This window comes from Nilaparvata lugens, chromosome X (assembly GCF_014356525.2).
Source record: "Nilaparvata lugens isolate BPH chromosome X, ASM1435652v1, whole genome shotgun sequence".
Classification (NCBI taxonomy): Eukaryota; Metazoa; Arthropoda; class Insecta; order Hemiptera; family Delphacidae; genus Nilaparvata; species Nilaparvata lugens.
Window position 1 is genome coordinate 104,571,200 of NC_052518.1, and position 25,940 is coordinate 104,597,139.

The window sequence follows — 25,940 nt, forward strand, 5'->3', positions numbered from 1 at the left end:
TTTTTATAGTGTACAAGAATTCCTTTCAAACCTAAACTAGGTTGAACTACTTAGTGTTATAATTATTATGTAATAACATGACTTGTCTTATACTCCATGACTGGAGTCTTTAGGACGTAATCTAAAAAAAAAAAAAATGTTGAAATGTTGAGATGAATAAATTGACTCACCTGATCCGCCAATTTACTTTCAAGTTGATGCTTCATTTTTTTGAGTTGAGCCACATCTTCCTCTGTGTTTCCACTGAATGTGAGATCTTCCAGTTCCTGGCTTAGATTTGCTATTTTCTGATCCTTCAGCTCCAGTTCAAGTTTCAGAGCCTGTAAAAAATTATTTGTGAGATAAATTACAATTAGAAAGATTGCAGTAAAAAGATTGAAAAGGTATCAGTATAGAATAGATTACAATAGAAAGATTGAGAAGATATCAGTAGGATTCAAGTCAATTCAAAGTTTCAACTGAGTTGTGGTCGATGTTGTAGAAACGTTCCATGATGAAATAAAAACGCTTGAAGTCAGCTTGAAAATGTGACCTGTGTGGTCACGAAACCATGGTCGTGTACCAAATTAAAGTGTAGAAAACTGACAACATCTATGTGTTTTTATTTCATCAATTCAAAGTTTTTAAATAAAATTCATTGGTTTCTTGCCCTGTAGATGAGTGTCATGTTACAGTGAGGTTCACGTTATAATAGCAGTATTTGACAAACATTGGTGTTGCTATCCTTGACTATCATTCCAAAAAAACAGATAGCATTCAAAACGCAATCCTTTCCCAACTCCACAACGTTGCCAGATCGTTCTTCAACAATGTAAAAATATAATTAATCAACAAAACATTCAATTTTTATTTTCAAAAAGTATAATTAAAAATTTTATTTCATGACGAATGAAATATAATTGATCATTTTCAACGAGAATGAACAGTTGATATTACATCAGATATACCGGTATCAGACTATAGAAGGCAGCGGAGAATCGGCAACGATGTTCTCCTATCTTTCTCCACTGCCATTAAAACGTGAACCTCAATATAGCTTTTTCTCAGCTTCTAAACTTGACTAGAATTTAATTCTTGTAGATAATTTCAAGCGCGCCACTAAACGGATTTGAGGAAAATCAACTCTATAAACAACAATCACTTGAATTGAATTGCTGTTTTTAAAAAAAACCTAGGAGGGCGAAGTTAGGGCGCAGCCGGCCCTATCTTACACTTCCCTCACACTTACCCTCGAAATAGAATAGATCAGAGTATATAATAGAGTGGAAAAGATAGGTGCAAACTGTACGTAGAGCGTAGTACAACCAAACAACTGTACAAAACATTCAATATATTAGGTAATTTTTGTTTCGATTCTAATAGCACGGTACTAAAAAGGAGTATTTGTTCAAGAAAATCAAAACTAATGTTCAAACTAAAACCATAGAGAAACAGTAGCTTGAGTAGATAACCCATGGTTTAGGGAATTTATGTCGCAACTTTTACTGTTATCTCAAGCCGATTACTGTCGATTATTGTTGATTTTTACTGTTTTGACCGGGTAAGAGTGTATGAACGGCGCAATATGAGAGACTACCAGCATCAAACAGCTGCATAGGAAAGAATTACGTGGACTATCGGCTTGGGATAACAGTAAAAGTTGCGACATAAACGCCCTATGCCATGGGATATCTACTTATGCTATCGTTTCTCTATGCTAAAACTAAACTAGTACAAAAAATATGTATAACCCAATGTATTTACAGTAGAATACCTGAATATATAGAGAATGTTAGTAAGGAAATGTTGAATATTAATTATGAAATAAACTTGCTTTCTATTTTCTAGCAGGTAACCCGTGCTACGCAAGGGTATAATTAAAAACTTGACGTACTGAAGAATTTAAAGCAGGCCTCGGTCAATTAAGAAATTAAGAATCTATATTCAAAATTTCAAGTTAATCAGTTGAATAGTTGAGACGTGACGATGCGTCATTCGTGTATTTCCTATCCCATACGTGAATAAGCTAATTCATTCCTTTATTATATTATAGATAATAGAAAAATAATATTTTATTACCGGACATCTGATTTGATTGGAAACATTCGAACATTTTATATAGACTACTGGATGAACGAGTTTTATTATTTTGCGATACAGTTGGCAGTATATTGTGAATCAACTGTTTGATTGGTGGAATGAGTTGAGTCATATCCCTACCGCGCCCCGCCAGCTGACTTGGTGTCCCTTCCACTCGGCCGGTCATTCTCCAGCTAGAAGTCCTACCGTTCAGACGTTTTTCTACTCATTCCTAAAATCTACGCTAACTAGAGCTCCAGAGCTCCTAACAGCTTTACATTATTTCTGACTAAGTTTTCCCCCGCGCAAAAATGTACATACTGACGCGTATAGTGTTGGCAATATTGTTTTTGATTGCTAGTATAAATTGGAACAGAGTGGAGGAGTTGGAGAATGAGGCCCCTAATCCAGGGAATCCGGACGCCCAGCCCAGGGGCATTTGCCCCCATTGCGGGGCCGAAATCTTGGCACCCAACGAGAACGAAGGGGAGCGTCGCAGAAGGCCCCAGCCTCCCCCTTTGATCCGCAGTACCATCTCCATTGCCAAACTGGTCATCACCTATTGGATAGTCTGGGTTGCATCCGACCAACTTTTCCGCAATGGCGGCGATCACAATAACACTGGTAAGTCCACTTCAAATCATTCAACAACTTTTCCATCTTCCATTAATCATTACAGGTGCATGTATCATATATCATTCGATCCTATGGCACCATACTTTGGGGTTCCAGAGCTTACAGTATTAGACTTTTTATAATACAGAGAAAGGCTATCAGACTGATTTATGGGCTTTCTAAGCGAGCACAGTGTGATGACTATTTTAAACTTCTGGTAATATTTACTCTACCTTCAATATTTATTCAACTGAGCCTTATTTATGTCAAGGAGAATTTGGAGAAGTTTGTGGAACAGGGAGTAGTTCATAGCCATAACACTAGAAATAGGGGTAATGTGACTACTTATTCTAGTACACAAAAACATTTCTATTTTTTCCATAAAATTGTTTAATTCACTTCCTGAACATCTAAGAAATATGGAGGTTGGAACTTTTAAAAATCATATGAAACGTTTCTTAGCAGCTAACCCTTTAAACAACATTGACGATTTTTATACAATAGCTAGGAATATTGGCAAGTTGAGAATCAGGTGAAATATTATCATAGGACCTCAGATATGGCTGCAATTAAGTTTCTATTCTATTCAAATATACTAGAAACATCTTCCCATGTTTCCATTTTTTCCTACTATACGTGAAAACATATTTCTATGTTTCCATTTTCTTTGATTGCTCATTCCAAAGAGCTTTATCATTTTAAAGATTTTTTTTGAAATGTAAAGGAAGTGGAAAGTATGATTTATTAGGCTAGGTTAGGACTTTTTTACCACTCAAATTTCAATTTTCGATGGCACATCATCTTTCCATTTTTTCTATGTAAGAACATAGTTTTATGTTCCAATTTTCTTTGATTACGAGCATTGTGAATAACTGAAGATGTGGAAGAAGTGGAAAATATTATTTATTAAGAGTAGTTAGGACTTTCTAGTTCTCTCTACCTCTCAAATTTTCCGTACGATTCAAGTTGGAACTCTGTTGTTTTCGATTATATGAACTGCTTTCTTCTCATTAAAAGGTGAACATTGATTATTAAGGGTGGGGTCAGGAGGACCGTTCAAGTTGAAATCAAAATTTGAAAATATTCTTGATGAATTAGAATTTCTGGAATGTTGATAAATTTAAGATGGATGATTACATTAGTTTATATACTTTATACCCAAGATCATATGTTTATACCCAAGTTTATATGAAAATATATTGAAATGATAGTGGTAACCAGTGTATAATTCACTACCTCAAATAATTATCAATTAATATAAATAAAAATAGAAATCGAGTACCCTTTAAAATTATTCATTATCAAGTAAGTTTGAATGACATCATATAGCCGAAACATATTGTGACAAAATAATTTTAAAAGGGTACTCAAATTTCTATCTTGAAAAAATACATTAATTTGTATCAATTAATGTATTTAATTTATCAATTTAATGTAAGGATAATAAATTCATTAATATTATGTTTATGAAAATTGATGATTAAGAGTGTGGTCAGTTGAGAGATCAGCACCATTTAGGTAGAGGTAACCCAGTGAAGAACCTACTACCTTACATTATTAATTAATTCATTTGCATTTGATAAGGATAATAAATTTATAAATATGTATAAGGAGTCCCCCTGTAATACTATACGTCCATATTTGAAGCGGATATATCTTTAGATGCATAGGCTGTACAGAAGTTAGAATTCTAAACCTAAAAGATTACCTAATAAGCAAATACATCTATGAGTTCTGAAACATTCACAAAGTATATTATACGGTGGATTTGATTCATGAATCCAGTTAAAAAAATACTATTGGAAATGATGACTAATGCTACAATACTCATGGCACAATTCAAAGCATTGTGATTTTTTTATTAGTTCCTTTTGATTAATATTAAATTTAGAGACAAAATATAGTCTACTGTTTCACTTTAGAACTTTCAACTTTCTATCACGATTCTCCGTCTTCAGTTCGACTATAATGAGTGGATTCGATTCATAAATCCAGTTAGAAAAATCACTATTGAAAATGATGACTAATGCTACAATACTCATGGCACAATTCAAAGCATTGTGATTTTTTTATTAGTTCCTTTTGATTAATATTAAATTTAGAGACAAAATATACTGTTGCACTTTAGAACTTTCAACTTTCTATGACGATTCTCCGTCTTCAGTTCGACTATAATTGTTTCAATTCAAATCAAATCAAATTTATTTCCATTTAAAATACAGTTTACAAACATAAATATAAATTACATTTTATGGAAAAGATTGTGAGGTAGGAATGGATTGTGAGGATTGTGAGGTTTGGATTGTGAGGTTGTGAGATTGTGAGGTATGGTAAGATTGTGATAATGAGGTATGGCATTCATATTGCCATTATCATGGCAGTATGTGATCTAAATAGGTGTTGCTATCCTTGTCTATCATTCGATAGATATGATAGGTAAGCAGGTAGCGCTATTCTCTTCTACCTCAGCATTTGCTAGAACGTTTTTCAATCATGTAGATATATAATTAATTAACAAAGTATTTCTTTTCAATTATTAAAATGTATTATTTAATCACTGTTGAATATATTTTCTTGACGAATAAAATATGATTAATTCAAAATAAGAATAAACTGTTAATGTTACATCAGATATTCTGGTATCAGCTATCCTCTAAAGAAGGCAGTGGCAAGGCAGAGAACCGACAACGTTGTTCTCTCATCTTTCTCCACTACCATTATAAAGTAGACCTCACTATAAGACTCAGTAGAACTTCCTATCTTGAAAGATCTTGAAAGATCTTACTAATAAACCTTACTAATAAACCTTAAAATTCATTTCTGGCCTTGCAACAGGCTAAAAAAATTTTTACTCTGAATATTTTCCCAAGTTTATCGGTTTGGATACTATCAAGTTATCAAAATAAGTTTCTCCAAATTTTTTTTCATTGATAATTACTTTTTGAGATTTTAGCGCCTAATGTTTAAATTTTTGGAACACATATTTTCAAATTCGGTAAGAAATAAATTCATGGCATTTTGAGGATACATTCTTCACGGTATTGTTGATTAAATAGAGAAAAACTGTACCAAAGTTTCAATTTTTTAGAAAGTTATTCCATTTTCAAAAAAATGAGTTAAAATAACTTAATCTGAGTTATTTTAAAAAATGGAACAACTTTCTCAAATATTGATGAAAATGTTTATTATTCAATCAACAACACTAAGGAATGTCTCCTAAAAATGTAATTAACTTATCTCTTACCGAATCTGAAAAGATCTGTTTGAAAAAAGTTTAACCTTTGGGCGCTCATGTCTCAAAAAGTATTAACCAGGAAAATTTTTTTCCAAGAAACTTTTCTAAGTTGATTACTTTATTGCATAGGAATCAAAAAATTTTGAAAAAATATCACTAGTAAGAAGTTTTTCTTTAGCCTGTTGCACAGTCTTAATAAATGAACAATTAATAAATTGATATACAGCCTGTAAATTAAACATTCTTGTAGGGAATTGGGTTATTTTGTACCCTAAAATCAACCTGCTAACAAATTTCCGTGCTTTTCGAAAACCCCACATTTCCGGCTTGAACTTCACAACATAGATTTGGATTAAAATTTCGCCTATAGTGAGGTCCACGTTATAACGGCAGTGGAGAAAGATAGGCGAACAACGGTGCCGATCCTCTGTCTTGTGAATGCCTTCTATAGACTGTACCTCATACAGGTTTATTGATTTAATACTAACTAACTATTCATTCTCGTTTAAAATAATAAATTATATTTTTAAATAATTTCATGATGAATTATCATAATTAAAATGAAATATTTTGTTAATAATTATTAATTCTACATTGATGAAAGACGATCTGGCAACAAAGCAAAGCAAGAAAGAGATAGCGCTATCCGCTTTGTTGAATGATAGACAAGGATAGCAATACCATTGCTAATCAAACACTACCATTACAACGTAGACCTCACTATAGTAGAGGAAATTTAAATAAAATGTCGAGGAAATTTAAAGTGCAGTAGCCTCAAAACTATTCAGCTCGTCGTTATCGATTTAACTGATTGCCGCGATAATTGGCCATAAGTATTCATTTCCTATTTTCTTGAATAAATCGATTGCATTGCCAGACGGTGATGACTCATAAAATCAAACATAAGACGGAGGGAGTGAGTCGTTATGCATTCCTTCCACAAAAACGGGCCGATAATTTTCAACGCAACAGACATCCATTGCAAGCCCTGGAAAATGCCGCCTATAGATAGTGAAATGTTTATTATTCAGTTTCCCCACCAAGCTTGGTTCTATTTCGTCACCAATCATTGTTTATAGAAAAAGGTTTATTCTAAATGAAAAAATTGGGATCTGTAGCTTCTCAATGATTAAGGCTGTGCAAAGGCTAAAAATAAAATTTCTACTGGTGATCTTTTTCAACCTTTTTCGATTTGTATATCTTCGAGCTATCAAAATGAAATAGTTTTCTCGGGAGAACATTTTTTCCGATCATTACTTTTCGAGATATGAGCGCCTATAGTTTAAATTTTTGGGACAGAACATTTCAAATCCATGAGATTCAGAGGATAAATTATTCATGGTAATTTTGATTAAATAAAACACAAATTTTCTGGCAATATCATTTTTTGAGAAAGTTATTCAATTTACTAAAAATGACCAAAAATAACTTTTAGTTGAGTTATTTTTGGTGAATTGAATAACTTCAACAAAACTTGATATTTTCAAAATATTTTTGTTCTATTCAATCAACTATGCCGTGAATAATTTATCCTCTAAATCTCCTAGATTTACCTCTTACCGAATTTGAAACGTTCTGTCCCAAAAATTTAAACTTTAGGCGCTCATATCTCAAAAAGTAATGATTGGAAAAAAATGTTTTCCTGAGAAAACTTTTCCATTTTTATAGCTTGATTATATACAGATCGTAAAACTTTGAAAATTATCACCAGAAGAAAGTTTATTTTTAGCCTTTGCACAGCCTTAAGAAGCTATTCAAATTTATTGAAGTTTAAATGTTTAATAATTTATTGAAGAAATTTGGACTTTAATGTATTGTTTTTATATTGATGAGGCCTATTGCATGTTTGTATAGTAAATAAATTAATTTCTTTTTTCTTATTCTTAAGACGCAATTACCCAAATTCAATTGAAATAATTATTATTACTTATGTAATAATTATTATAGAATTTACTAGTACCCCTTTTATACTTTTTTACATGAACACAACTATAGTGAGGTCGACGTTATGACAGTGTTTGATAAGCAATGGTTTTGCTATCCTTGTCTATCATTCAACAAAGCGGATAGCGCTATCTCTTTCTCGCTTTGCTCTGTTGCCAGATCGTCTTTTAACAATGTAGAATTAATAATTAATTGACAAAATATCTAATCTTGATTATGAAAATTCATTATGAAATCATTGAAAAATATAGTTTCTTGCTTGATTATTTTAAATGAGAATGAACAGTTATAAACCGGTATCAGTTACCCTCCATAGAAGGCATTGATAAGACAGAGGATCGGTCACGTTGTTCTCCAATCTTTCTCCACTGCCATTAACGTGGACCTAACTATAGTTTCGGTCACTCATGCCATTTTTCAAGTGTCAAAATTAATTGTGTTTATTAGAAAAAGCATAAAAGGGGTAGACCTACTAGTAATTTCTATAATAATTGAACAATTTAAGAAGCTATATTATTTTCCTTGAATGAATATGTTTATTATGAGCAAACACCAATAATTTTACCCTTTAGCGCCATTTTTTTCCCATTTAGATTCTCATTAAACTTTCAGAATATGGTGGAAGCATTGTTAAAGTTTTGAGAATGATACAATTGAAAAAATCATGTGTTTGTCATGGGAAGTTGAAACGTACAGAAAACTTGAAATTGTGGTACCTTAATTTTGTTTGGAAAGCAATTCAATTCAATTCAAAAAATTCTTTATTCCTCATAGAAAACAAAACAATATGATTTACAATCTGCTGTCAGTTCTACAAACTCTTACAAGAACTCATAAATAAGAATAATATTTTGTACAATAAAAAAGTATTTTATCATGATTAAGATTCATAACTTATCAGGGAAGAGTCGTGAACCGACAGTGCTTTAATTCAGGAATGATCTTCACATGGACCTGAGGTTTGTGTGTGAAGACTAGTTCTTCGGATTGCCAATACGTTTGGAAGATTCGGAGGAATGATTCAGATTTTTGTAAACATTCACGTTAATAAGGATTGAAATAGATAATATTATACTAGATATTACAAAAACAACAGTTACAATAATCTGTTGGTGATTGTGTTTAATAGCACTATGTCATAGGGTATTGGTACGCAGACCTGTTGTCTGGATGACGATGACTAATCCACAAGAAACAGGCGCGGGCCCCAACAGATTGACCAATTTGGGATATTGTAATGGTCTCAAGTTGTAGAATAATAATAATAATGAATGGTTAGTTCAATGTTAAAAATGAGTAATTAAAAAGAAAAAAATATATGTAGTAAAATGTGAAAAATATAATGTAAAAAATTAATAAACTTATAAACCACGTAGATTTGGAGGATCAAAGCAATACCTACTTTCCTTACCTATAGCCTAAATTCTTTATTGATTCATACAATAAGTACATCTTAAAATGATAGGGAGAGAAAAAAATAAGGTAACCTTGTGCTATGGGGTAGTAGTTGAGACAAGGGAAGTCATTTTTTTTCAATTTCAAATCAACTTTTAAAAATAATTCACCTGCAGCTATTTCATCTTAAGCAATTATTTTTGTTATTTTAAGTGGTGAGATGCAAGTCGATTCTAATGGTATGGAATAGCACACTAATCATGTTAATAATATGATTCTTATAATTCAGAACTTTTACAGCTTCATTTCAACTTCGAACTATCCACGTTATACTGAATACTCTGAAATTCTACGCTTAGAAATAAATGTTGATATTTTGAATAATGTTTTTATTTTGTTTTTGATGTTTTAGGCGAAGCAGATGCCGACTTCAATGAAGGATAATGATGGACGACGGTGAACATCACCACAATCAACAATAATTAATGTAAAAACAAAAATTTTAAATTTATATTAATTGACTTTGTAATGTGGGATAAGTAATTTCAATAATTTATAATGTTTTAATTTTTTCAAAATGTTTTCAATTTTTAATTTTTTAAATTTTGTAATGAGTAATGAGAAATAAAATGATTTTGAAGTTTTAATCACGATTTTGTTGAATATCGCTCTTGAATAATGCATGAATAATAATTTAAATAATTATTTTGATTATAGCCTACAGCAGTCGATGCTGAACCATAGCTTATACCAGTCAAAAGTTTACCATTCCATTTAACCAGTCCATTGTTTTGATATGGCACCTGCTGAAAAACCCATGGGTTTAGCAGGACCCAACATTGTAAAAAAATTATTTTCCAATAAAATTGATTGATTGAACTGAAATAACTATAGTCAGGTCCACGTTATGATGGCAGTGGATAGAGAGAGGAGAAGAGCATTGCCATTTCTCTGCCTTGCCACTGCCTTCTGTAGAGAATAACTGTTAACGGTATATCTAATGTGATATCAACTGTTCATTCTTGTTTCAAATATTCAATTCTAATTTATCCGTCAAGAAAATATATTTCCCAATGATAAGTTGATAAATTTCATAATTGTGATTAAATATTTTGCTAATCGATTATATTTCTGCATTCTTAAAAAATTATCTGGCAACGTTGCGGAGCTAGAAAAGGATGGCACTACCGGCTTTGTCGTATGATAGACAAGGATAGCAACACCAATCTTAATAAAATACTGCCATTATAAAGTGGACCTCACTTAACCATTAAAATCATCAAATAAGTCGATATTCAATGGCGACTTTCTTCATAAAATTCGTGAAATCCATGAAATTTACTTTGGATGAATATTTTATAATAAAAAAATTAGAAATTGACAAACCATAGATTTATTGAAAAACTAGCTGGCCCGGCGAACTTCGTACCGCCAAATAGTTAATGGATTTCATGACAAACTTTAGCTGGATGCACACCTGAGGAGGCGCGATGCGGCATTTTGCATCCAGGTGCTTCTTGCTTATTGGTTTGAATGGAAGAACTCACACACACTGAATCGGGCATGGCGTGGAACGGTGTGATAAGGCAATCTCAATAAGATCAACACTTTGTATCACCAAGCCGCGCCTCCTCAGGAGTGCTTAGCCTTAGCTTAATCTGATGCACTATACTTTCATGAAAATTATCCAACAATCAGTATTTACATTTATGGACTTCTCATGTGCTCAGTTAGTTGTGCAGCAGTTTGTATTTTTAGTTATAGTTGAATGCTGCTTGCCGGGAATTGAATGGTATATCTCCTTGCTACTGATTTTCCCGTGCATATTCTAAATTTACAGCATTTCGATTTCTACGATCCAAGTTTGGACGTCGTTCGTACCGCGGCATTATTAAGAATTACAATTTTGTTAATTAGTAGAAAGAGAACAGATCTACCGACAGCTGTTGGATGACGCAATGATTATATCAGCTGATTTTTATTTCTGTGTGTGGCCAGCTCACAAATATTCTCCCATAAGGATTACATGCAATCTTTGAAGGACTGTAGGAAAGAGTCCTGAAGTCGAATTATAAATTTGAATAATTTATAATTCTGAGTCGAATTATAAATAATAACTTAACATAATTTTCAATTTATTTCAATTTCAATACACATCTCATTAAATACAAAATTCATAATATATTTTTAATCCCTCTAGCTTTAAGCTATTTGAGGAATATTAAAAAAAAATACTAAAAACATTTACTATGTTGCAATAACTTACATAATAAACAAATATAAATATATAATATATTAAATGAATGTTATTAACAAAGCAAATTAGATATTCATAAATAATTACTTATAATAAAATGTAAAACATTCCCATATAACTATTAAATGATCGCTAGTCTGAGAAACTATTGTGAGCTTGCATTTCTACTGTAAATCCAACCATATGTCATATGTCAATCATCAATTATTGCAATGAAAAATAATTTCAATTTTGCCCGAACTTCACCCCTTCTTTGTAAATTTCGCAATTCCAGAGGCAATGAATTCAGCAGATATGGTATTCTGCACTCTGGAGTTCTTTTACCATAATTATTGTTGAATCTCTGGGGTCTAAATATTCTGTTTCTCAATTCATAGTTTCATTTATTTCTCTAAATTGGCTTATGAAATAATTCCTTGTCAAATCAGTATGATTGGCTAGGGCCCCCATTATGATAACGAACAAAACTAAAAAAATCATTAAACTCGGTGCACACATAAAAAAGTTATTGAACGTCAAAATTTGATGCTCGATTTTTATTTATATAGATTGCGAAACCGGTATCAGTTGTTATACCATTATACTAGTTGTTATACCGAATTCACCAGAGATTTTTAATGGAGTAAAAAACGAACCCGGTATCTTGATTTTTAATAAAACTGTGGTTGAGCAAAATCTACTACAGTATTACTATTCAGTATACCACAATATCACCTTCACAATTACTCAGAAAACATCTTCTATAGTGAGGTCCACGTTATAATGGCAGTGTTTGATTAGCAATGGTACTGCTATCCTTGTCTATCATTCAACAAAGCGGATAGCGTATCTCTTTCTCGCTTTGCTCTGTTGCCAGATCGTCTTTCAACAATGTAGAATTAATAATTAATTAACAAAATAGTTCATCTTAATTAATTAAATTATTGAAAAATATAATTTGTTGCTTAATAAAATATAATTGATTATTTTAAACGAAAATTAACAGTTAGTATTAAATCAATAAACCTGTATGAGGTACAGTCTATAGAAGGCATTGACAAGACAGAGGATCGGCAACGTTGTTCTCCTATCTTTCTCCACTGACATTATAACGTAGGCCTCACTATAGTTATTCATGTAGAGTATGAGTCAACTCTTCAAGAATGCGGCTATCAAAAATACATCAAGAATTATAGACTCTTCCTGTTGAATGGCATTGTTCATTCTGTGACTCACTTTACTTGAAAATATTATTTTATAGTTACTTCAAAAACTGAGTAACATATGAATAGAGTTTAGCTTTGGTTATTAATTATGAACGGAAATTACTTTGAAAGAGAGTTCGGCTATCTAAAAATCCTATTTGAATAAAATACTTGGATAGATTAGCTAACCTAAGATGGGATAGCTGATCTAACTCTACACTAGAGTTGTGCCCTTACTTCGTTCTCTAGGAAATATAAAGACAGGCGGAACTTCTCCATAATTAAAAGAAAAACAGATTTTATTGTCATTTTCACTAGTCAAAATGAATAAAATTTCCGCATAATAATTAATACGGTAGCATTAATCACTCAATTTCGGTTTTCATAATGTTCTTATAAATACCCATTGAATAGATCTTCACTGTTGTAATATTTGGATGTCATAATACTGCATAGTGTCATACATGACATCAAAACCCATTCAATTTTTGAAATATTATTTTGTGAATTGGAAATCTGGTCGCGGATTTAATTAATTATTAAATGTAATTGATAAAGCGAGAAGATCTCCAATGTGCAAAGATGAAACGTGTGTTTTATCACGTTTCGTGAAGGCAATATTATGGTTTTAGCTCCATGCTATACAAACAAGAGTGAGTTGACTTTGGTCTGTGAATCAAGGCTGCATATTTTTTCACATAAATAGATTTTGAATTTTTCTTTCGAGGCCCGTATTCTTTGAACCGTTCGTGAAGTTAGTTGCTGAGTTAAGGCATTGGTTACCTGAAGGATTCTGTCTTGAGAATTTAATTATTATAGGCTGTCACAGTCCGGGCAGTTTAAACCTACATAATTGTATTTACAGGATTTGAATCTTTTCGGGAAGGCTGATGTTTTTGATTCATCAGCTGGCATAAGTTTTTTTTATTTAAAGTCGGGATTGGTCTAAACGGACCTTGAGGATTCAGACCAATGGATAATTTTTAAGGTAAAATAAGATAATAGTTAATTGTACTTTTTCAGACCCATAATTCTAAATAATAATTTTTTCGCCACACTTGGATGTAATGAGCTGGTTTTCGTGCGTCATATGGAGGCCGAAAATGATTGTTTTCTGATTGTTTTCGGTAAAAGTTTTACAGCCCTAGGGCTGTAAAATAACCTTGAAGTCAGCTGATTCTGATTTGATGTGAACGTGTTTACAAAATGGTTTATGAAACGGAATCAGTTTATGCTTCTAGAATTGAATAAGTATTCTGCAATAAGATATTATAATTTTATTTGGATGAGTAAAATACAGATAAGATATACATAAGATATGTATATTATAAACTATTCAAATTCGATTTTCAGAGTAGGATAGAGCTTCTAACCTGAACTTCCGAAGTCAACGACAAGCAATGTTGACGTTGACATTCAGATTGGCCAAATTCCAAGTGTGCTAAGACACAGCTGATCAAAAAACTTTTCATTATTTGTGTTTATTATTCAAGAATCAAAACATTTATAATAATATCATCTTATTGTCATTTGGAAGAATAAAAAGTATAAACTCAACCTCTTACATAATTGAACATAATCTTTGAGGTTATTTAGACAAATCATAATAAAAAATAAAAATACTTGGACAATTTCCTGATATTCAGATTACCTCAGATTTGCTAGAGCTATGACCTTCCTGTTTTGCTTTCGGAAGTGCCTAATAAACAATATTATTCTCATATATATATATATAGTTTATTTTTCTGTGTGGCAAAAAATAACGTTCTCACCATGGGCAAAAATGTTTTTCCGGCTCTCAATCTTTCCTAGTCCTCGGCCTACGGCCTCGGACTTGAAAACCGATTTCGAGCCGGAAAAGTCTCATTTTTGGCCCTAGGTGCGAAATATACTATTATTTTATCCCAAAACCCTGAACGACCAAAACTATTACACTTTTCTTTCTTCCCACCCACTTTACAATAGGGATTCGAACCCACCTCTGAGATACAACTGTTACAACATTAACACTAGGAACAGGAATAATATAAATTTTCCTCAACATCGAATAAGAAAAAGAATAAGAATATTTATTTGCCATTAAATACAACACTGTACAATAGGCATCGTCATTTTGTTTGGAAAAGAACAAAATACAATATATACACATATATAATCTATGCTGTTACTAGGCATGTCAGTGTAGTTCATATATTCATTTAAATCATAAAATGCTTTTTCTTTCAGCCACTTGCATATAACTGCCTTATATCTTGGTTCCGGTAGTTGACTAATTCTCTGGGGCATCTTATTGAAGATTCGGAACTGCTGGAACTTGTGACTCTTGAAGGTCTTGTTGAGACGGATATGAGGTGTTGTCAGGAACGAACGCTGTCTTGTTGCGTAGCTGTGAATCTCCTCTTGTCGTATGAAGTTGGTTTCATTTTTTCTCACGTGCATCAGATTACAAAATATGTACATGCATGGAAGTGTCATTATCTGAAGTTCTAGGAAGGCTTGTCTGCATGATTCATCATTCCTCAGACCAACGATGCATCTGATTGCCTTTTTCTGCCATACAAAAACCCTCTTCATACCAATGCAGTTCCCCCATAGGCGAAGTCCATAGCTCAAGTGAGAATGAAATAAACCGTAATAGGCTGATATCAGCACTTCTTTACTGACACAAAGCCTAAGTCTCTTCAGAGCGTATAAGCTGCGGGATAGTTTTCTGCAAAGGAAATCAATTTGATTGGTCCAGCACAGCTTACTGTCTAACATGACTCCTAACAATTTCACAGGGTTCATATAATTCTCATACTGTTCACTAGATGTATTTCTCAATGAGAATATTATATTTTCACATTTTCTCTCATTCAACGCCAAGTGATTGGCTGTGTACCATCGCTTTGAACTCTCTAAAGCATTGTTGAGTTGACTTAAAACAACGTTCTCATTCTTATCAATGCTCAGAACTGTGGTATCGTCAGCATATAATACTGAATAAGATGGGACATTCACACTGTAGTCATTGATATAGACAATGAACAAAAACGGGCCCAGTACAGATCCTTGCGGAACGCCTGCTTTTGTGAATCTAGGAGCTGAATAATTATTATCGACTCTGACTATTTGGATTCTATCTTTTAAGTAGCATTTGATCAAGTTCAATTCAGAGCCCCCAATTCCATAATATTCAAGTTTCTTGCATAGAATTGAGTGTGACACAGTGTCGAAAGCCTTGCCTGAGCAAGGCTGGATCTGAATCCAGCAGGCCACCACCAAATAACTGAACCTCTCTCAAATCCCTCAATTATAAACTCCACAATTTTCTCCAAAGCCATAGTAGTGGAGCATTTGTTTCGAAAGCCAAATTGATTATTATTGAGCAATTTATTAGCAGTGAAATGTTCAGTAAGTGGTATTAATATACAAGTTTCAATCACTTTACTGACAATTGGTCCTATCGCAACAGGTCTGAAATTTTCGGGTAGCTTCTTATCACCCTTTTTGTGAATGGGGTTGACTACTGATTGTTTCAAACAGTCGGGGAAAACTCCAGATTTAAAAATAGAATTTATTATGAATACCAATGGAATATTGATTAAATCAATGATGTTCTTCAGTAAGAAATTTGAAATTCCAAAGACATCTTCACTGCGTGATGAGCTCATTTTTATTACAATTTTCTTTATTATATTCGCGTCCACATCAATCCAGGAAAACTTACATGCAGTTTCGTTGTCATTCCTTCGTATACCTGTGTTGGCTCTTAGAAAATCTGAATAGGTAAGTGAGTTTTGACAGCTCTGCTGATGGCCAATGACATTATCAGGAACGTCTACAAAGAAATCGTTAAATTCATCTGGTGAAATCTTCACATCAGTTAGTGCAGGTGATTTAGTGTTCTTAATAGAATTTATTATTTTCCATGCAGTTTTGCATTTGTTTTTTGACTCCAAAATCAATTTATTATTTGCGGCAACTTGTGCTAGTGTCAATGCCTTTCTATACTTTTTCTTGTATTCTGTAGAGTTATTTTTCTCTACATCTCCTCCTGTGGCTTTCCATAGACTATACAAAATCATAAGATGTTGTTTCATTGTTGTCAATTCCGTTGTGTACCATTTCTTATTTTTCATTTTTGTAGATCTAGGCTTGATTAAAGGACAGTGTAGATTGAGAAAATACACAATAGCATTTAAAAACATGGACGTCATTCTATTTACATCATATTCAGAATATATTTTTGACCAATCATAATTTAGTAGTGACTCATTTAATTTATCTAGGTTTTCCTGTCTCAGTAGCCGAAATTTTCTTACTGATGGTTTCTTTTGATTCAAACCATTGCGATTTTCAATTAATTCATTCAATGGCATTCCAAATTCAAGCAATAATCCAGCATGATCTGAAATCAAGTCTTGTTTGTAAATGAAACAATTATAGCAATTTGGTCTCAAATCTGTAAAAAAGTTGTCAAGGCAGGCCTTTTTCCTTGTTGGACATGAATGAGATTTGTAAAGATTGAATGATCTCATTATGTTTTGAAACATTTGAACTTCAGAGTTATCTTCTTTGAGAATGTCTATATTGAAGTCGCCTGCTAGCACTATAGATCTATAGGATTTCGAATTCACGAATGTTAAAAAATCTTCTAATCTATTGAGAAAGTCTCTGAGATTGGGGTCTGGTGTTCTATACATGCTCACTACTATGATATTTGATTTAACTATCTTTATTGCTGATACTTCAAATAGCGTTGGTAAACAAAACTGTGACACGTCAACAAGGGTGAAAGATAATTCTCTCTTAATTAAAATAGATGAGCCACCTCGAGCGAGAGGAGGCTCTCTGCAATATGAGGCTGCTAGTACAAAGCCATTGGGCACATATAAAGACACTTCATCACCAACCAACCAATGCTCATTTAAGCACACAATATCCAAGGATGTATCTTCAGACAACTCTTCTAGTTGACTAATTTTCGACCTCAATGAACATAAGTTTACAAAGAAGATTCTCGTCGTCAACACGCCTGCTTCTACAGGTGGCGTATTCGGGAATAGGTCAGATCGATCTGAGTTAACATTGTACCATTCTGAGGAAGAATCCTCGTTTGAGTCATGTTCTTTGTTCTCATTCAACTGAATAAACACAAAAATCTCCAATACATGAAGGACCGCGGTTCTTCAACCTTCTCCCACCTTGTCTTAAATCCATAGATAGCAAAAGTCTGTTTATTTAAAAATTGAAACACTATCTATTACACAAAAAACTACACAGTTTCAGAATATGTTCAAGAACATACTTTTCCTTCAGCAACCTCGGAAAGTTGCTGTTCCTGTACTGATTACAGAAAGCAATGAATCACTTTTCCGCTCTAGTGCAGGAATTTTTTGTGCAGGAGTTATTTGTGCAACTGGTGCGCAAAGTGAAAGAAACGTTTACGCACGAGCCGTAGGCGAGTGCTGAATAATGGTTTCTTGAGTGCAGCAAACGAACTTTGCGCACTTATTTCATTAAATTTTTCCTACAGTTAACATTGAATATGGAAAGTGGGTAATTATGGGTAAAATTCCCTGAAATCCATCAAATGTTTTTCTGTGTAATTCTATTATTAATTAAAACCTTAATTTATTTAAAATTGAATAATAATAACTAAATCAATCAAGGCACATAATGGCAAGGCAACGCCGTTCTCCACTGCCATATTATAATAACGTGCACCTCACTATACCACAGTCAGTGTTACCAACTCAATTTTGATTTTCCTGCACTGGTGCTCCATATAACCTAACTGTTTTGCGTTGTTGCAAATCTGGAGTACGCAAAGTAATACTTTACGCACTAGAGCGGAAAAGTGATTCTTTGCGGCCTGCAATCAGTGCAGAAATGGTCACTTTTCAAGGTATCTGTAGGAAAATTTTTTTCTGCACTCCAGATTTGCAACATGGAATGCAAAATAGTTAGTAGGTTATATGGAGCACCAGTGCAGCAAAATCAAAATTAAGTTGGTAACTGCACTGTCTGGGCTGCTATAGTGTTGTGGTGCACGTTATAATAATATTAAGGACACCGTGTTCGAGGACAGCCACCACATGAGTAACAGCCGCTTTCATTCATTTACTACTACATTATTCAATTTTATTTATTAATAATAAAATTACACAGAAAAACATTTGATGGATTTCAGGCAATTTTACCCATAATTACTCACTTTTCATATTCAATGGTAACTGTAGGAAAAATTAAATGTGAAGTACGTGCGCAAAGTTCCTCTGCTGCACTCAAGAAACCATTCCGCCCTCGCCTGTAAATGTTTCTTTCGGTGCAGCAAACTGTCACTTTGCGCACTAGTTGCACAAATAACTATTTCAGCATTCCTAGTCCTTTTGAGGTTTAAGCAATGACATCAGTTGATCATACTTTGGTCCCTCCACAACACCATATCGTTTGAAGCACTCATTTGACAATTCCCCAGTTAATAGACTGTGACAAACTTAACTGCTACCCGGATTGTATGTAATTAATTCATATTTCAACTTTTGACATCTTCAAAACAATAATTTTCGCCACACTGCACAGAAAGCAGCTGTTTTCCAGTCCCTACATAGTTCTGAAAGACCTTGTTTGCAGACGACTCTCATCTGACGTAAGAAACAGGTTTCTTTTCCGGTCTAGGCCAGAAAGTGTACTCTTTCCAGCCGCTTGGAAGTCCGTAGTTAATAAGTCATCCGCTAGATCGGACGAGTGTCCACTTTCTTCATCTGAAGTCGCCATGATTTCAGTTCGAGTTTCGAATCAAACTAATTCAGCATTCACTTAGCAACCATTTTTATTCAATTATTTATTGTTGATTAGCGCATTCCGAATTTTCAAAAATGCTTGAAGATGACGGCACCTGTGATATTCCAAGTGAAATTTTAAAAGAATCTGAGATCCTGACTGCAAATCTTCTACCACTAAAATCAAGAGATAGGTACGATAACAAGTATTCTTTATTTTGTATTCTTCATTTATTTTGACAGCAATACCTGTAGTGTGGCGAAAAATATCATTCGCACCATGGGCAAAAATGTTTTTCCGGCACTCAATCTTTTCTAGTCCTCGGCCTACAGCCTCGGACTTGAAAACCGATTTCGAGCCAGAAAAATCTCATTTTCTGCTCTAGGTGCGGAATATACTATATTAAGAACTTTCATATTTAGGAAAATTGCACGTTACAAGCTAACTGAAGTTGCAAAAAGAATTAACAATAGATGAAATTATCATAGGGTCTAGGCATTACAATTATACAATAATTGGAAAAAATATGTTATGAATATTGCAGTATAATATAAGTAAGAATAGGTAATGTATGTAATTAGATCATTTTTATAGTTTTATATCCATGGCATATTTCTATTTGGTGTTCACCACAAATCATTTACCGTTTCCAATGGACAAGATATTTGGCTAATCATGCAATGCAGATTCCAGTATGAATGAGTCCTTGAAGCATTGCTATAGTGAGGTCCACGTTATAATAGCAGTGGAGAAAGATAGAAGAGCAACGTTGCCGATCCTCTGTCTTGTCAATGCCTTCTATGGAGGGTAACTGATTGATGTAATATTAACTGTTCATTCTCGTTTAAAATAATCAGTTATATTTTATCAAGTAAGAAATTATATTTTTCAATGATTTCATAATGAATTTTCATAATCAAGATTTTGTTAAGTAATTATATTTCTACAAAAGACGATCCGGCAACAGAGCAAATCTAGAAAGAGATAGCGCTATCCACTTTGTTGAATGATAGACAAGGATAGCAATACCATTGCTAAACAAACACTGCCATTATAACGTGGACCTCACTATAGACGCCTGGCTATCAATGCCTTAAGAGTGTGGATGGATTGTTGATTTTATTGTAGAGAAGAAATAGCAATATGCTAAATTTTCTTCAAGATTCATGAGAGAAATTCCCTCATGATTAGTATTCTACAGTATTCTAGAAGTAAGCGAGTTGAACAATGAAATAAAACTGACGATTGGATCAGTGTTTTCCAATTCTATACTATTAGCCTACTTGGAAAATATTCAGAAAAAAATTATTCTGATCCATAAATTCAGATTGATGATTTGGTGTGGAAATTGGAATGGACATAGCCTACATAATATTTGGACAATTTAGGACAAAAATAGAAAATTGAAGAAATTTTGGGCAATAGCCTATCTTTTCTTTTCCGACTATTGTTTGCTCTATCCAATAGATAAATAAAATCTATAAGGCTAGTAGCACACATAGATTTTTGGACGTACGATTTTTTACCGTCCTTATAAATTCTATTAGATGAATGAGATGATGTCAAACAGACGATGATGTTTGTCAAGTACCGTTTAATCTGATAGGACGGCCAAAAATCGAACGACCAAAAATACATGTGTATGCAACTTGCTCAACTATTCTACTCTATTTCTAACTCTACTTGGCTAGCTACAATCAGAATTTTTAGAAGCTGTTCAGTTCAATATTAATTTATTTATCCATTAGTGCAAAATTACTTATCATTAAAATTTTATTGAAAGAGAGAAAATAGGCAAACCCTTCAATATTCAACTCCAAATTTGGATTAAAATGAGTTAGTAAAATGATCATTGATCTGCAAGTGGTAATAATAATACTATCGTAAAACACTCAACTCACATGGGCAACTTGTTAAATAACAAAAGTCTTATTTTAAAGTTTTTTAAAAAATAAAGGGTGCTTCAAGATTTTTATATTGTTTTATTAATACTATCGTTTATGGTGAGCTCTTATTCTCAACTTGCCCTGCGGTAACCCTTGCTCCGTAAGGGCCCAATTAAAAACTTGACAAACTGGAAACTTGACCTACTGAAATCTTGAAGAATTAAAATAGGCCTACAACCATCCTCGGTAAATTGAAAGTTTAAATTCAAAATTTCAAGTTAATCAGTTGAGACGTCATTCGTGAATTTCCTATTCCGAACATGTATAAGCCAATTCTTTCATTTATTATACAACTAGCGGGTAACCCGTGCTCCGCAAGGGTCTATTTTAAAACTTGACAAACTAAAAATTGACCGAGTGGAATCTTGAAAAGTTTGAAATAGGCCTAGAACTATCCTCGGTTAATTTAGAATCTATATGCAAAATTACAAGTTGAGCAGTCCAGTAGTTTAGACGTGATGATGCGTCAAACATAATTTTCCTATCCCGTACGTGTATAAGCTAGTTCTTTCCTTTATTATAGTTTTGACAAGTTCTTCAACTTGGTGCTAACCTAATAGAGTGACATAACTCAAATCTTGTTTAGAAACCTTCCTCAACTTAATGTCAACCTGACAAAATTGGACTGGTTATTAATTTAGTTGCCAATTTTAATTAACCATCTGTAACGAAGAGGTAGTCTCTTTAGATCAATGGTCGCCAAACTTATGAGCCTGTGAGCTAGAATAGCATTTATAAATCTTCTAGTGAGCTACCTACGAATATTAGAATAAAGAAAGTATCTTTTATCGCCTATAAAGATACATTTCTAGTGTTGAAATCTACTTATCTCATAGCAAAAAGTACAAAAAAAGTTGAAATATACATTTCAATGAGAGCAGTGGGACTCTTTTTGGTCATAAAGTATTTTCTTGATGTGTGGAGTGTACGTTGTAGCCGCCATTCTGATGCAGTTGTCCAAATGATCATCAGTCAGTCTGTTCCTATATAGATTTTTTATGAATTTCATACTTGACAAAGATGCTTCACACAAGTAAGTAGAGCTGAACATAGCTTTCAACCTCAATGCAGCTTGAATAATATTTGGATATTTTTCTTTGGTGACTTGAGGCCAAATATTCTACAAATAAAGTTGTAGAAAGTGATCTGAGACAGATCATTTTTAAAATTTACAAATTCCATTTCAATTGAAGCCTGATCTCCACCAAAATGTTTTACAACACAATCTGCAAAATCTCCTGCAAAATCTCTGCAAAAGAGAGTTGATGATTTGTACCTTAATATACTTCCAAAATCTTGAAATCGTTGATCGAACTGTTGTCTCAAGTCTGATAGAATTGTAACGTATTCTTGGTTATTGCTGCGGTGCTGTGGAGGATTTCTCTCGTCATTGATTTTCTTCAGACTGAAAAGTGTCTATAATTCAAACTGGACTACATTCTTTTCTACGAGCATTTCTGTGAGCTACCAAAAACTACCCCACGAGCTACCGGTAGCTCGCGATCGGCTGTTTGGCGACCACTGCTTTAGATTATAGTTCTATATTAACCTAATATAATATGTATTCATGTACCATGAATAAAATTTGAACATTAATTCTTAAAAATCTAGAAGGAAAATTGAAATTTGGGCTTTGAGGTGCACGAGATTGATATTTTTATAATATATGTGCAAAATTTGGAGATCTAAATCATGTCCGTTTTTCCGGTATGCAATCCATAAGTTGACATGTTTTGGTGTGAACAATCGAACTAACACAACCCTACCTCTCTTATTATATAGATTATAGATTCCACGCATACAAAACAGACAGGGACAGCACAGCACAGCACAGGACAGCACAAAACATAAAAGTTGAGGGGATTTGAAAAAAACGTTCTACTCAGTCCAAAACTTTATTCAATAGATAAAAATGAAAAAAATCTTGTGTATTTCCTGGATTGCCTGCATGAATAATGAATGAAAGCTGGATATTTCATTGAAGATTTGTCCAAGGGAATATACTATGCAAAAGACTGCTCAGAAAAGTCTAGATGTGTGGATAATTCGAGAAATTGTTCTCGCTATTCATATGTGTACTTATAAATAAAAATAGAAATCTTGTTCTAGCTATAGACTTCATCTGTGTACTTATAAATAAAAATAGAAATCCAAGTACCCTTATTAAAATTGTTTAGGTCGTGAAGCGACTTAGTAGGGCAACATTTGCGATATCAAGATTAACGACGAGTCTGAACAAGAAAGTAGTATTCTCGGCTTATTATGGTTACTTTCAACCGCTACTGACCTACGGCTTGATCTTGTGGGGCTCACCAACTGGAATGGTCAGAGTGTTGAAGGCACAGAAGCGAGTGGTAAGGGGAAACCTCCCATCACCCCTTGCAGGCCACTGTTCCAAAGTGCAAGAATTCTGACACTTCCCTGTCTATACATACTCGAGGCTGCACTACATGGACTCAAACATAGAGCTTCCTGGGATAGAGGATCAGATATACACGGGTACAACACGAGGTCTAGGAATGCTCTGAGACTAGATGCTCATAGAACGTATTTTTCCAGGGTAGTCCTGATCACATGAGCACGAAAATATTGAACTCTCTCCCACCTGTTATATCTGAGATCGACTCTGAAGTTTTGTTAAAGATTAAGTTGAAGGATTGGCTGATCGAAAAATCCTTTAACAGTATATTGGAATTTTTTGAATTGAGAAATTTTTAAAATGATGTGATTCTTGTCATCTTGGCAGCGAATTAAATTATTTTATGTTATTTAAATATCTTAATATTTTTTCAATGTAATTTACCATTGTGACTATGTATTTTGACTTGTGTCAATATTGTATTATTGTACAATGCATGACATCAATAAAATTGAAATTGAAATTTACTAACAACATGTTTCGGCTATATGATTCCATTATTCAATTTATTATTATTTATTCAATTTATTAAAAACACACAAAACAAGACAAAACAAAATTACAAAGATTTACGAAACAAATAAAACACAATAAAATGTTACAAATATAAAAAAAACAATGGGCTTAGTGTTTGGGTGTGTTGGAGAAGAGAAAAAAAAGAGAGAAAGGTACCTAGCCAACTATGGTTTCCCATGTAATAGGCAGGCAAAGAAGAGAAGATAACATTATACATTATCAAGGCATCATGACTAGTGAGTAAACAATTTTAAATAGGGTACTTGGATTTATATTTTTATTTATATTCAAGTGTAGCACTAAGTGGGAAAAGACAATCTGTGCAATTGTTGACTGCACCTCTAGTAATTATTTTCCTATTGCAATAAATGTCCACGTTTGGACATAAGGGTGTGATCACATCATATGTCAAGTGCACGTCAGATCATGCATGAGTCGAAAAACAAAATTTGACAAATTCCATTGAAACAAGTTGTGACCTGCATGTAGCTGCAACCAGCAAGTGCACGCATTCAGTCGGAGTGTTCCTATTGATCTTCCCAGATTCTGGTTCTCGTCTCAACATGTATTGTCAAGCGTGCACTTGCACATATACGCATTCAATGTGATCACACCCTTGGTAATCTTCAAAAAACCTGAGACTGTTTCATAAAAATTTAAAAACTGTATAGCAGAAACAGCTGACTATAAAATGCCCAAACACTGAATAAGCACTCTGACACTACTCACACTAGCGCGATTCAAATTTATTTATACATTGATACATAGGTTACAATATCATTCTCAACTGTGAATGATTCCAGCAATTTATACTTAAAATTATATATTATTATATAATATTATAATAAATTCATACGACTCCAAAATCGTATGATTCCAGTCGTGGATACCAGAATTGCAGTAATTTCAATTCGATTTTTTTTAAATTGTATACTAATTATACGCGTATTTTAATCAAACTTTTTAAATAAAGAATTTGATTTCTTATCCTACAAATTTAAGCGTTTTATGATTTATAGTCACTCTAAAACACTCGAATCCTAACCTCACATTCTTGAAGTTAAAGAATACTCAAGTCTCTTTGCGACTAGCATGTCGAGTCGCCAGGAAACTCAGTCACAAGTATCCAAAAACTGAATCTGGAGTTCACAGATGATTAAATATCCAAAAAAGGGGTCGTCATATCAGTTGAGGTTAGGATCATGAATATAGGGTTATAGATAAGTTGATTAAATGTTAAAGTCAGCTTAAGGAAAGGTTTGGGGTTGGATTCAAGCTTTTAGATGGCAATATGCTATCATCATTCAGAATTTTTGAATTTCGAATTTGTAATTTTGTCATTGTAGTTGACAAAGCACAAATTTGGAGAACTGATAGTTATGTTTTTTCGGATTGGTTTCAACGGTTTTGCAGATTTGCCGCCTAGTGAGATCGGACTCCCCAATGTATGAATTATGAAGTTGCTATAGTAAATTTAGTGAAGGTGGGCAGCTTGTATTCAGCCATTTTGAATCATCAGATTATTAAATTTTGTAAAGCAGGCCACAGGTTTCAATTCAAGAGATACTAACAAAGAAGAATAAAATGCATTATCACAGCATCA

General features: G+C 33.2%; 2 protein-coding genes across 8 annotated transcripts in view; one reads left to right on the forward strand and one right to left on the reverse strand.

Moving 5' to 3' along the window:
- Positions 1-25,940, reverse strand: part of LOC111054006 (unconventional myosin-XVIIIa) — a 184,010-nt gene that overhangs the window by 50,334 nt on the left and 107,736 nt on the right. For all 7 annotated transcript variants that reach the window (XM_039442930.1, XM_039442931.1, XM_039442933.1 and 4 more), the window contains one exon: positions 171-320. In XM_039442930.1, the coding sequence (XP_039298864.1) occupies positions 171-320 (150 nt within the window). The remainder of the gene's footprint in view (positions 1-170; positions 321-25,940) is intronic.
- On the forward strand, positions 2,218-9,894 carry LOC111059940. Its single transcript, XM_022347568.2, has 2 exons — positions 2,218-2,682; positions 9,660-9,894. The coding sequence occupies exons 1-2, from the start codon at positions 2,370-2,372 to the stop codon at positions 9,689-9,691; spliced, it is 345 nt and encodes a 114-aa protein (XP_022203260.2). The 5' UTR covers positions 2,218-2,369; the 3' UTR covers positions 9,692-9,894.

Bases quoted from the DNA above. Each gene is read 5' to 3' on its own strand.
- LOC111059940 (XM_022347568.2), top strand. From the start codon at position 2,370: ATGTACATACTGACGCGTATAGTGTTGGCAATATTGTTTTTGATTGCT. The intron at 2,683-9,659 runs GTAAGTCCACTT...TTGATGTTTTAG, and splicing joins CGGCGATCACAATAACACTG to GCGAAGCAGATGCCGACTTC.